General features: G+C 39.4%; 1 protein-coding gene across 1 annotated transcript; it reads right to left on the bottom strand.

The window, feature by feature from the left end:
• Positions 1-1,548: 1,548 nt before the first annotated feature.
• On the bottom strand, positions 1,549-8,058 carry LOC116743798 (cytochrome c oxidase assembly protein COX20, mitochondrial). The gene is made up of 4 exons (XM_032612806.1): positions 7,682-8,058; positions 2,555-2,669; positions 2,380-2,443; positions 1,549-1,925 (listed from the first exon to the last, which is right to left on the bottom strand). The coding sequence occupies exons 1-4, from the start codon at positions 7,910-7,912 to the stop codon at positions 1,784-1,786; spliced, it is 552 nt and encodes a 183-aa protein (XP_032468697.1). The 5' UTR covers positions 7,913-8,058; the 3' UTR covers positions 1,549-1,783.
• Positions 8,059-12,759: the final 4,701 nt, after the last annotated feature.

Below are 12,759 nucleotides of genomic sequence, written 5' to 3'. Positions count from 1 at the left end.
CAATGTTTTAAGGGCCTAGAGCATGTTGAATGGTCCAATAATTCATTAATGCATTTTGTATCATTTTAATAGGTAAAGAAAAAGTGCTAATGATTTAAGTTTATGAATTGATATTTGAAAAGTAATCCAAATAAGTAATTATATTTAAACTTCTGTTTTTATCCAGGTCTCCAATTTATGCAGTCATTCTGCTGTGAAAATGAACTAACCTTGTTATTATTGAAGGCCTTGGAAATTTTTACCAGCTGAGAGATTTTTCTCTTACTCAGGGTAAGACGTAATCATAGTGTGCTAGAGCTGGAAGGGACTTGACTTACATAATCCATTTGCCTGATTTCATGTTACATGTTATCAAACTGAAGCTGAGAACGTAAGTGGCCTGCATAGCTTGTTAAATATCAAATTTGATTAGTACTCATGAATTCCTCCACCCCACCCCAACTCATGCCTTTTAAAACATGAGTGACTGTCACATGGAATTTTTAACATAATTGTTTAAGATCAATTTGAATAATACAGACTGCACCCAGGTCTGATTTGTGTCAGTAACGGCAGGCAGATGATCTTGCAAAAACTTATTTCTCTTTTCTAATAACCTTCCCGTGTTAATGTCCAAGTCTTTCCTTTGGTGGCTGCCAGATGATTAGGATCAATAAAAATCTCTTAGAACATATATGCTTGACAGTGTCACTCATGATAGGGCATTTGGTAAACCATATAGCTTGTGTACCCTAACCCTCATAATGACAGCCATAAGAAGGTGAGCATGGGAGGGAAAATGCTACTGCTCTTATGAAGTGAACTGGAGCAGGCCCCTACCTATCCTGAAAACGGATTCAGAACAAAATAAAGTTTCAAAACATCTCTTCCTTGATCTGTTTAGCTCACCCATGATAATCAGTAGGACCAGTAATAATGCCATAATCCTATCCACTGGTGTCTTCTTTCATACTTATCATTCCTTAACCAGAAAGGTCTCTAAGCCTGTGTTTTAAGTAATGTTGATATTTATTAAACCAAAATTGATGAATGAATGAATAAATGCTGTGGACTTAGTTGGGTGTTGGGTGCTTTTTAAAAATGGCAGCCAGTTGAATTATAAATGTCTTTACATAAATGAAACAATATGTAATTCTGCAGTATTTTCCTTTGCACCAAACAAGTTTCTGAAAATATTTTTATGTGTGCCATGTACATATTTAAGTTCTACTTAAAAATAAAAACCCTGCATACATCCCAAAAATATTTAGAGCAGCTAAAATCCACTTTTCCTTTCTGAGAGATGACTCACCTGTTGAAGTGGAAGAATAGGGTCAAGCAATGCGTACATTTTTAAAATAAAAATTGCAGAGTGACGACCCATTAGTTTTAAGTCTGATATAACATCACTGGCTTTAGAAATCAGAAAGTATCCCCTCATTTTTAACAGGGTACGGTAATACAGTTGTGATTTTTGTTTTTAAGGCAAGTTTTAACATCGAACTGAGATTTTATTTCTTGAAACGTCAGGTGTACTCACTGCTTACTATAAGGAAACACTTTTCTAAGCATGATAAACACGAGGTTTATTTTAAGTATGAGTCCACTATGTGCTATACTGACAGTAGATACAGGGGCAGAATAAGTTTGTAAATACTCATACACATGTAAAATGACAACAACTTACACATACTTTATTTACTTGGTTGAAAGCCTTGTGGTATATAAAATGCTTTCTATAGTTGATCTCGGCTTTGTTCACACCGAAGTGAGTTGTATCTGGGTTTTCTGTGCTCAAGACTGCTCAATTGCTGCTGCTGCCGCTGTTGGTTTGTTTTCTTTCAGGATCAAGGTGGGTACTTTCATATAAAATCTTGTTTTTAATTCCTTCTCTGGCAAGTCTTTCCTGGATTCTTAGCTTTGCATAATTATACCTACAATGGAACCTAGTAAGGAGAACATGAATAAATTGATATACCTGTAGAAACTAATTTGAAATTTGTAATCAAACATTTTAAATGCTTACAGATGACTGTCAGTGGTTGTGAACACATTCTTAAGGTAGCATTTTCAGAGGTTATGCCATAGGTAGGGATTGAAATGAGCATTAGGATAAGATAAAAGGTTGAGGCCTTCCTAAATGAAGTATAAACCCTGACATGGCATTAATGCAGTGCCTAATGCCATGCATTCATCTGTTCATTTGACAAATGACACAAGATGTGTGTGTATATATACATATTTAAAAGATTAAAGGCAGTCCGGCAATATCATTTTGTAAGATAAATTTCAGTGAGGGTGGGGAATCTTAGTGGGAGATTGCTCTGAGTAGAGCATGTCCTTTGGAACTAGATAAACCTATTAAAATCGTGGATCTTCTTGAATACTTAGCACACATACCAGCATCCTAAAGTCACCAAGATAAATCCTCCTATTGCAACATCACATGATCTTCTAATTCTACCTGTCAAAAGGAAGCATAAACACTAATACACTGCACGTTATTATACTTCCTCTAGGAAAAAAAACTTCAGAGAAACATGTTTTTTATGCATAGAGAAAAGCAGATACTCACTAGTTATCAAAAAGTGTCCGAGGCCAGCCACAACAGATCCTAATGAGCCATACAATGTCGAATCCCGAGCACAGGGGATGTTTTCAACATCTAAAATTCCTAGGAGCTTAAAGGGCTATGAAAAATAAAAAAACTTAGGTCGGACAAGAGAATATTTTATTTTAGGGTGGTTTGGCAAAGATTAAAACCATCTTTAATCATCCTGCTTTGGTATATAATATGAATCTAAAATGGAAACCCTGAGAATTTGACCAGAAAGTAAGCAGGTAGGGTAAATTAAACCTAAATAGATTATGGTACCATGGTTATGCTATAATTTGTTAATCAACTGGTTTGGAGATAAGGTAAGGGCATACATTATTTTATGAGCTCTTTAAACATCTGTATGAAATCATTTGGGGGATTTGGCTATCATTGAAATTTAAAAGCAGCATAATTTCCTTCTAATAACCTGAGATGCATAGATGGGAAAGGTGAAATTGTCCTAACCATGTTGCTTATATTAGTATACTGCTGTTTTAAATTCCTTTAAGGAGGACTGCAGATTTTCTGTGTTAACTAGTAACAACACATCAGTTGTGTCTGTAAGAATAAATACTTTGTGTTGAGACAAATCTCGTCTGTTTCTTGCCTGTGATACGAAGTTGCCGTTGATTGTATTTCTTTGTTGATAGTACATGGTAACCATACCTAGGTGTGATGAAAAAAGCTGGAAATCTAGAGGGCTGGATTTTATTCTCAGCTCTGCCACTAACTTCTGTAACCTGTAGGACATATTTTTTTATCTGGCCTGCAATCTGTAATGAAGGGGTTCAGCTAGGTGATAATTTAAGTTCCTTCAAGTGCTAAAATGAATGGTTTTTAAATTCTTTATATAGTCTTCATTGGATTTATGGATTTGTTCTCCCTCATTAAAAAATACTGCCACTTTAAGCATAATTTTCCAACTTGAATGTCTTGTCACTCTCACTCTGTACTTAGGGGTTTTGGGAGGGCAGGACAGAATTTTTTTTATAAGGCACGCTTATGTTTTGCTACAGCATTCTCCTATTCATAAAAAAAAAAAAGAAAACGTAAGTTACTGTTTTCAGTTAATGTAGCTTTTAAAAAGGAAGCCACTTGTCCATTCTTTGGGATGAGATATACCTAGGTGGTAATATACTGTAAGGGAAAAAGAGTGGAAGAAATGGGAAAAGGACAGTAAAGGGCAAGTCAGATTAAAGGTTGGAACATGAAGGTATTGTGTTTGCCTTGGCTCAGGCTTCTGCAGGAAAGACAATGTGACTCGGTTCCTAATAAAGCAAAAGTTATACACTCTTGGATCATTATGTTCCTTTTTTTTTTTTTTTGCCTCTGTTCCCCCCCCCCCCCAACATGTTTACTTTATGAACACAGCAGGTGCTCATTGAAGTTGCAGACTTGAATGTTAAAAGGCTCTTTAGTACAAATCTTCATGTACAAAGAGGTTGGGATTTAATTCTGCTTCTAGGCTTTTCATTTAATTTAGCAAAAGATTGTTTCTCACCCTCAGGTCAAGAGCCAGGTGGAATTTATGGCCCCGAGGGGAAGGAGGGTGTGATCTGTTCTGCAGCTAGGCCATTGCCCTGGGGGAAGGATGCTAAATAGACTGAGATGGGGTGGTGGTGTTTAATGTTAGATCTTAGAAGCGAGTGAGACCAGCAGCTTCTGCCATGGGGTAGAATGTTAAGATGGCTTTCACATTTAAGCAGAGAGAAAGGAACTATCAAGTGTTGGCCGCAGCATGCCAAACACTGCACATCTCTGCCAAAGACAGCACTTCTTTCAAGGCTTCTGGGCTTTTTCATTTGGATTCCGTTCCAAAATGGAGCCCTAGTGTGACCCCAGGATACACCAGAATCTGCAAACTGCGCGGGGGGGGGGGGGGGGGGGGGGGGAGGGGCATTTGGATAAAATTATCAGCCCCAGTTCTTTGCCAAGTGTGTAAAATAAACTTGCTGGACATCTGAAATGGTGCTTAAATCAGCTAGGCAGGTAGCTTTCTGAGCTTTTTAGAGATTTTCAAATCCCACCCTCAGATTCTGACTCAATAGGCCCCGGGCATTGATGTTTAGGAAACCGCCCGCCCCCCAGACTGGGAGAAACACTGCTTTAGAGATTTTAAAAATAAAATTTTGAAATTGCAGATAATGGAATAATCCAGTTTATTTTGAAAGATGAACACATCCTTTTTAAGGGGTACCTTCTAAAACCAACAATGTGGGTTAGAGGCCAAGGATGCTACTGCTAAAGGTCCTGCAATGCATGTGTCACATACAAAACTGCCTTGGTCAATGTCAGCGCCAAGGTTGAGAAGCCAATGCTTGTCGAATTAATCTCATAATTTAGAGGTGCCAAGGACCTATTAGTGCCTGGCCCTTTATATCCCTTGTTTTTAATTCTCACAACCTCTTTGTGACATTTTCTCTGCAACAGGTTCAGGGTTTAAGTAGAAGGCTAATAAGTGCTGGCAGAGTGGAAGTGGAAGTCAGTCTGACCCTGAATGCCTGTCATTCCCACTGCAGCATTTAATAAATCCCTTTGGTTTTTTAGTAAACACTAAGGTTCACATATAGAGTAATAGAACTGAGTACATAACTGTAGATCTGCAGTTTGTATCAAAACTGGGTAAGGATGTACAAAGACTTTCTAGTAGGGAATTTTCAGCCTCCTGGTAAAGTTGGAGTTTAGACTGCTGATGACTTAAAAGCAAGTATGGAATACTGTAATGAAGTCTTGAGCTTATATTTTTGAGAGTACACTGAACTTTGATTCTCAGAAATGGAAATAAAGGGTCTAAGCCTGAAGTCACTGAAGTTATGTTTGTAATGTTCAAGGCATTTAACATTCCTCTTCCCTAGTTGCCTGCAAACTTAAGGTTCACCTGCTATTAACAAAGCCTTTAAACGTAAACTAAAATTATAGACTTTTTTTATGGTAAGCTAATGTTTTTAAGCTTAGATTTAGAAAGGCAGCCTTACCAACACACCTTGATGGAATTAAAGGAAGCTCAAAAAATTTCTAAGCCAGAATGCCAGTTTAATAATTTATAGGAAACATCACATCAAATCAGAGCTACTTCATTTCCCACTGTTAAATTTATCTGCATCAGTGCTCATATTCTGCCTTTCCTTTGTTTCAAAGGAGGAACTGGCCCTACTCCTATTTAAAACTAGTCCTCACTTTGCAGTTGATTACTTTATCCACTCTCAAAAGACTCTGCTTCTGTGGTTATCCCATCTTTCATTTGCATTACTTGTTTTTCCTCCTTTTAATAATCTCCACTCTAGAAACATACAAAATAAATCCCCCTCTCTTGATACCCTTTCCCCCCCAAGCCACCATCCCATTTTTCTGTTCCCTGTCACTGCAAAACTAAAGTTACCTGTGTGTGCTTCTTCACTTACAAACCTATGCTCCCTTTAACTTGCTTCAACCAGACATTTACCAACTGTACTCGACAGAAACAGCACCACTGAGGTTTTCTAAAAGACAATCGTTTTGCAAAATCCATCATACTTTACATCTCAGCACATGTGGCACAGATAATCATTTGTTTTTGAAACATTTTCTTTGGCTTCAAATACACTATTAATCAAAAAAATTTTTCATGTATTTCTTTTCTGGATTCTCAATGGGTTAAACCACCCTCATGACCCTAAAATGACAGCAGTTGTGTCTATCAAAGGTGAACAACCAGATACAAAAAGGATGAAAGCCCCATTCAAGATCCCAGTGTTCTCACAAAACAATCTACAATTTTGTGTTTGTAGTTACGGTGCCCCTTGAAATATGTAAGTTTCAAACAAGGGTACATTTTGTTAAAGTAAGCATATTCCAAATAGTATGTGAGACGTTAAAAACAGAAAAGGCGCCAACAGTGTATAAATTGACAAAAATTTTTTTGAAAACAAATATGGAAACAATTTACCCAACATTTATTCATAACCATTTGATGATCTAGGCCAAATTTAGATGGAAAATTCCCCAGAGAAGCAAGAACACTGAATAAGTGATCAAAATTTTCAAGCTGAGCAGAGAATAGCTTAAAACTATAGGTGCAGTGTGGCACAGTGTGGGTCTTAAATAAATATTTGTGAATCTAATTGAGCCAACATTAATCTCTCTATGGCTTACTATTTAAAATTGTTTCTTCTTCCATTACCTTTTTTAAACACTTGTTATTTACTCTGCATTGAGGATATAAAAATTGGGTTCCCTGCTCTTAAGATACAAATTAACTTCCAGTATAATGTTGTAATGATCCAGCAATGTACAAGGTGTCCGGGAGATAGGAGCAGAAGCACCTCAGTCTCTTGAGGAGTCGGGAAGCCCTTCAGGGGAGACCAGCGATAACCCTGTTTAATACACCCGGAGAGGAAAGCATGAGAAGAGTCACACGGGTTAGTTAGGTGATGACCTTTGTTATCACAGGCCGAGAAATTCGGATTTATCCTGAAATCAATGGGCAGCTACGACTTGGTTTTAAGCAGAGAGGTGGAATTATGCATTTTACAGGGTAGCCCACAAGGACGACTGTGGAAGGTGAAGCGAGAAAGAGCAGGAAGACCTGAATGCCAGCCAGCGAAGCTATTGGTTACATATGATACTGCATACTCCACGTGGTCGAGTGAAAACAGGGTTAACGGGGGAAAAAATCTCAATCTTTTCATCATCCTCCTGCTCTGGATATAAATTCAGTCGAATATAACCAAGTTCTCATTCCCCAGCATTTACCGATTCCTGTTAAGCGTTGTGAAGTATACAGCCTTAAAGACAAGGCACCTGTCCTCAGCTTTTAATCCCTCTCTTTGCTGGTAAATTACAATACGAGGCCCCGTCAACAAAACTTTCTTTCCAAAGGGATCAGTCTTGTGCCCTGCAGTAAGCTATCGGTACCGGTCCCCTCATCCTCCTAGTTTGGGTCACTTAAATCGTGGCAATTAAGATGAAAATGTCGGGGGGTGGGAGGAGGGGAGCTGTTCGATTGCAGAAAAGCTAATGACACGTGCTCCCGGCCTGGGTCTCCCAGCTCTAGAGGCCGCATCCTTAGGCGCCCCCCGCCCGTGCTCCGCCCGCCCCGCCGCAGCCCGCCGCAGCCCGGATTACCTTCCCCTTTCCGGGCTCTCCGGCCTCCGGCGCAGCCGCCATGGGGACAGTCGGCGCCTCCACCCCGCCCCGTCGCAGCCGCTGGCCGCCGTGAGCGGACGCCCCGCCCCGCCCTGCCCTGGCCAGCCCGGCCCGCGCCTGCGTTCGCGCTGTCCGCCATTTTAGGGAACGTTTCCCAGTCTCCGCGGCGGCAGCACTGGCCGAGCAGGCTGCTTTTGGTGTGGCCGCCATTTCCTTTGTTCAGTTGAACGGATCACGTCTTCTCTACCGGGGCTCTCCGCAGCCCGAGGGCCTGGACCAGGGGAGGAGGAGAAGGACTCGTGAAGCAACCGCGCACCCGGACTCTTGGCACTTCGAGGCTGCGCCTTTTCCCGCCTCCGCCCCTCCTCTCGCCCCAACCGCCATTTCTGTCGTCCGCGCGCGTGCGCTCGCTCCCGTGCGTAGGCGCTGGGCGCGCGCGGCGGGGCGGCCGGGGCCGCGCGGAGGGGGCGTGCGCGCCGCCGCCGCTTTGTCCTGGGAACGGGAGCCCCCACCCCCGCAAGCCCACGGCCCGGAAGTCGGCCCGTACTGGCTTGCGGCCCGCGTCCCCTTCGTGTCCTTTGTCTTCCCGCCCAGGACTCGTCCCGGGCGACCCCGTCAGTTCAACCCAGCGCCAGCCACCGTTTCGCCCCGAGCGAAAGTGTGGTCCAGCGCTCACACCGCTTACTCCCTGCTTTGGTTTCATCAGGGAGGGGCTTGAAAATAGCGCCACTCGGTTTGCCTGAAGGAGACTGGGGACAAAATGGAGGGAGGACCTTGTCAGTGAAGACGCGTTAGGACGTTCGTGCCCGCCGTGCAGGCGGGGAAGGCAGGCGGGGTGAAGTAGAAAAAGGCCTGCGACACGCGTTTTTGAATGTTAGGTAGTGTTCCACGTATACTGCACCCTACGACTGCGACTTAGCGTGAAATCTGCGTGTTGTAGACAGCAGTCGTCTGGTGTGAGATAGGGCTTGACCGCTTTCTCAGCGCTCTAAGTCAATACAATTCCTTTTCCCGTCTTTTTTTTCTATGCACCGTAAGGAAAATGTCCCTATCAAAACCATAATTATGCCTCCTTTGTTTATGTACCTTTATATTTCAAAGTATATTCCTGGGAAAATGTTCCAGCTTTAGAGTGTATCATTGTGCAGAGTCATGCTGCTGTGCACACAGTAAGGGCTGGATAAGGTTCGCGGTGATTGTTTGCTATCAGCTGTCAGTGAGGTGTTTTCTTATTCCTTATGCTTTCATGATCGTTTAATACCTTTCTACAGACCCAGTAAAACACACAATTTACGACCTACGTGTGATTTTTTTAAAAAAAGTAAGTGACTTTGGGGGAGATACTGCTCTAATATTAATTAGGAAGTAGAATAAATGTCACCCCGCCCACGATATCCTGCCAGTTTGGGGTTCTTAGCTGGAAATCTTGCGCTAACTATGCTTTGAACTCTTGGTCTGGAAGGTAATATTTAAGGCAGTAATATTCCATAAAAGAGTGAGCAGTTCTCTTGAAGTAATTCCTAATCATGTTGTAAAGGAAGGAGAACTGGAAAGTACCAGGGCCATCCTATTTTATTTTTTATTGTGACTGAAAAATTGCTAGGGTAAACTTAGGGTCCATTTCATTTGTCTTTGAAAAGTATTTTCATACATTATTTCTTTATATTAAAATTTTTAATTTCACAAAAATGGCATGTTTGTTTATCTTCATATTTTATAGAGTGAAAAGTAAAAATCTTTTTCACTTTAACCCCTTTTTTCTCCCCTATTTAAAGTAAACACAACTAACAGTTTAATACGGCTCTTTCCAAACTGTTTTCTTTTTTCTCTTCTTTTTAATTAAAACAACCCTGGAATATAGGCTAAAAAGTAAAAGTCTCTTTATACCATACCTGCCTCCATATGAGTGTGTCTGTATATGACACACATATCTAAATGGCTATAGTATGTAATTTGCATTCAACAATTTACTTTTTACTATTTAACACTATGTTATGGAAAACTTTTCATGTAATTATCTAAAGATTTACTCATTCATTTTAATGGCTGCTCAGCAATCCTTTAATCATTTTCCTTCTGATTGACCTAGAAAGTTTCATTTTTTTTCACTAGTCCAAGAAATGCTTCAATGAGCATTTTTATGCATATATCTTTGTGCACAGGTTCAAGTATTTCTGTAGGATAGATTTCTGGAAATGACCTGATTCAAAGGGGTATGTGCATTAAAAATTTTAATACATACTGCTAAATTGCCTTCCAAAACTACTGCCAATTTACATTCCCCATTATAACAATGTATGAGAATGCTTGTTTCCTCACATTTTTAACACTGCATAATATCATATTTAAAAATTTTTGTGTATCTGATGGGTGAAAAATGGTGTCTTGATTGCTTTTAAACTTTCCTGATTACTAGTATGGCTGAACATTCTTTCAGATGTTTATTAGTCATTCTTTTCCTAAAAATTTCCTAAAACTTTACTTACTTATTAACTTTGTTTATGGAGTCTTTCATTTTACAAACAACTTTCTATTTTGTTTTATTATATTTTTTTATGGAGTCCAATATGTCAGTGTTTTCTTTTATGGCTTTTGATCTTGTGTCTTCCTGAGGCCTTAAGGGCTTCTTGACTCCCATAATAAAAAAAATATTTGAAAATAATTGTCATATGCTTTCTCATTAATGATTTTGATTATCTCTTTTCCTATTTCTTAAAAGACCAACTTTTGGTATTATTGACCAAGGCTATTTTTTTCTATTTCATTTTATATTTTACATTTATTTCTATTAATGTGGTATCTATTTTGTTGTCTTTTTTCTATCTTTTTGAGTCGACTACTTAAGTTCACATATTCTCCATCTTTCTTGATTTGTAGCAAATGTATTTAAGGTTGTAAAATTTCCTCTGAGAATCATTTTATCATACGTTGTCACCGATTTTTGACAGGTAATATTCCTATCACCATTCTTTTCTAAATTTTCTATAATTTCAGCTTTTCTTTCTTTTCAAGTAAATAAATTTGGATATGCTTTTGGTATTAATTTTTAGGTGTTCTGTTTTACACTGTGGCCCATGTATTTCTACTCTTGGGGAATTTTTTTATTTGTGTGTGTGTGTGTACTACCTAAGAGATCATTTTGTACATGTTCCATATGCTTTTGAAAAGAATGCATTCTCTATATTAGCATTGTTAAGCTTATTCATTATAGTAGTATATTGTATACATTATAAATATATAAAATATATAACTATATGATAATTACATAAATTAAGTTTATTAATTGCCATTCAGCTGTCTTTTTGCATGGTAAGAGTTGTTTCATTGCAAGCAACAGACTGACTGTAGTTAGATTAAAGAAGAAAGAAATTTATTGGGAAGACGTGGAGAAGCTCAATGAACTGATAAAGAGTTTAAGGGTCAGGTCTTTAAAAGGACAACATCCAGGACAGTCCCAGGGGTCTTGATAGCAAGAACTAAAGGAGTGGCTTTCCAGGATGACAGTGATGGCCTGTTCAGTCTTATTTCTACTATCGTGCTTTGCTTTTCAACCATGCTGTCTGCTGCAAGACTCCCTGTATGTCTGGTATTGGATGCAGATGCCCCGAATGAGTGGGTAGTTTAGCACAGTGGGTTGAGTTGGGGCCAGAAAATCTCTTCTTTAAGAGTTCCTTCTCTCACGGTGGCTGTAAATCCCCTGGCACACGGCCCAGAGCGCCTGCTTTCATCCTCTCATCTGGGAGAGAGTGTGGTGTCAGTAATCCCACGCTAGAAAGCTAATAGTTATCTGTAGGCAGCAGGGTGGTGAGGGGTGAAATGGTTGTATGGTTCTGGGGATTTGGTGGGGCTGTGCTGGCAAACCCGCTTTTCGAGGTTCTCTCTTAAGCTTGTGTGGGGTTGTTTTTTTATCAGGAATATTGTGTTTAATAATCAGCCTGATTGCATCTTCTCTGTATCGTTCAGAAGTTCCTAACTGTCCTGGTCTGCTGCTGGTACATTATCCTGTCTTTCCAGCAGAAGTATCAATTTATTTTTATTTTTATATTCCGTTTCTCATTTCGATAGGTTTTGGAGGAAAGGGTGATAAAAAATTGGGTTCAGTCAGCCAGCCCTCTGTAACCAGAAGTCTGAATTTTCCTGCTCTTCCTTCCTATTCGTGTGTGTCCTGTGTCCATGCGGGTGTGCACATGAGCATGTGTTTAAGTCTAATGGTACTATACGACTTGTAAAGAAAACCAGCTGTTTTCCACCACACTTCTCTTTGTTCTGAAGTTCTGCACCCCACAGGCAATGACTTTTATCTCTTTTGGCCCATTCTTCTGGTAGTTTACTTTCATATTTCTAAGTAAAATGCTCATTCTCCTATTTCCTAATTTTTCAATTTTAGGCATTATCTATTGATAATGAAAATTTATCTCTTTTCTACTCCTTTCCCTTCCCCTCATCCTCTCAGTATGGTTGTGTCACATTTTAAGAAGCTAAATACGCATTCAGCATGTACATTATTATGGCAGTGTAAATGGTCATAGCTGAGCCGTGTGGGGTACTATGATTTCATTTCTTTTCTTGTAAAATTTAAAACTTTTCCTGGAGTTAATAATTTGCTAAATTTTGTTAAAGCTAGCTCTTATTGACTCTTCCTTCCTTTTCTTTTTTTTTCTTTTCTTTTCCTTTTCCATAAGAGATTATCTAAATTTTAGCATATAATACTCATTTGGCTCATGGGACATTTGGCTGTTGGGACAAATGAGTATTACATGCTCTTTTTTTCCCCCTTACTAGCTCTAAAGAGCCAATTATAGACATCTCTTGCCAACTCTGTGTTCAATGACTTTATCCTGGTAACTTAAATTTGGCTATGGTGGAGGTATTTATGCCATAGAAGTCAACAAATGCTACAAGTCAGTGCTTCTTTCTTTCTTTTTTTTTTCCTTTTCAAACAGGTGGTTTACCAATATACCACTGAATGCACCTGTCATTGATTTTTCTCTCAAAATTCTCCTGCAGAGTCAAAAAACTCTCCACAATATAGTAAAAAACATTGTATGATCTGCCTG

The sequence above is a fragment of the Phocoena sinus genome, chromosome 1, assembly GCF_008692025.1.
Source record: "Phocoena sinus isolate mPhoSin1 chromosome 1, mPhoSin1.pri, whole genome shotgun sequence".
In the NCBI taxonomy this organism is placed as follows: domain Eukaryota; kingdom Metazoa; phylum Chordata; class Mammalia; order Artiodactyla; family Phocoenidae; genus Phocoena; species Phocoena sinus.
Note: the sequence above shows the minus strand (reverse complement) of the source record. Positions and strands in the feature narration are given on the sequence as shown.

What these genes read in the sequence shown, in the direction of transcription:
- LOC116743798 (XM_032612806.1), bottom strand. Translation starts at nt 7,912, where the DNA reads ATGGCGGCCACACCAAAAGCAGCCTGCTCGGCCAGTGCTGCCGCCGCG. An exon ending in GAGAGCCCGGAAAGGGGAAG is followed by an intron (nt 2,670 to 7,681) that starts GTAATCCGGGCT and finishes TATTTTTCATAG; the next exon opens with CCCTTTAAGCTCCTAGGAAT. An exon ending in TTGGTGACTTTAGGATGCTG is followed by an intron (nt 1,926 to 2,379) that starts GTATGTGTGCTA and finishes TCTCCTTACTAG; the next exon opens with GTTCCATTGTAGGTATAATT.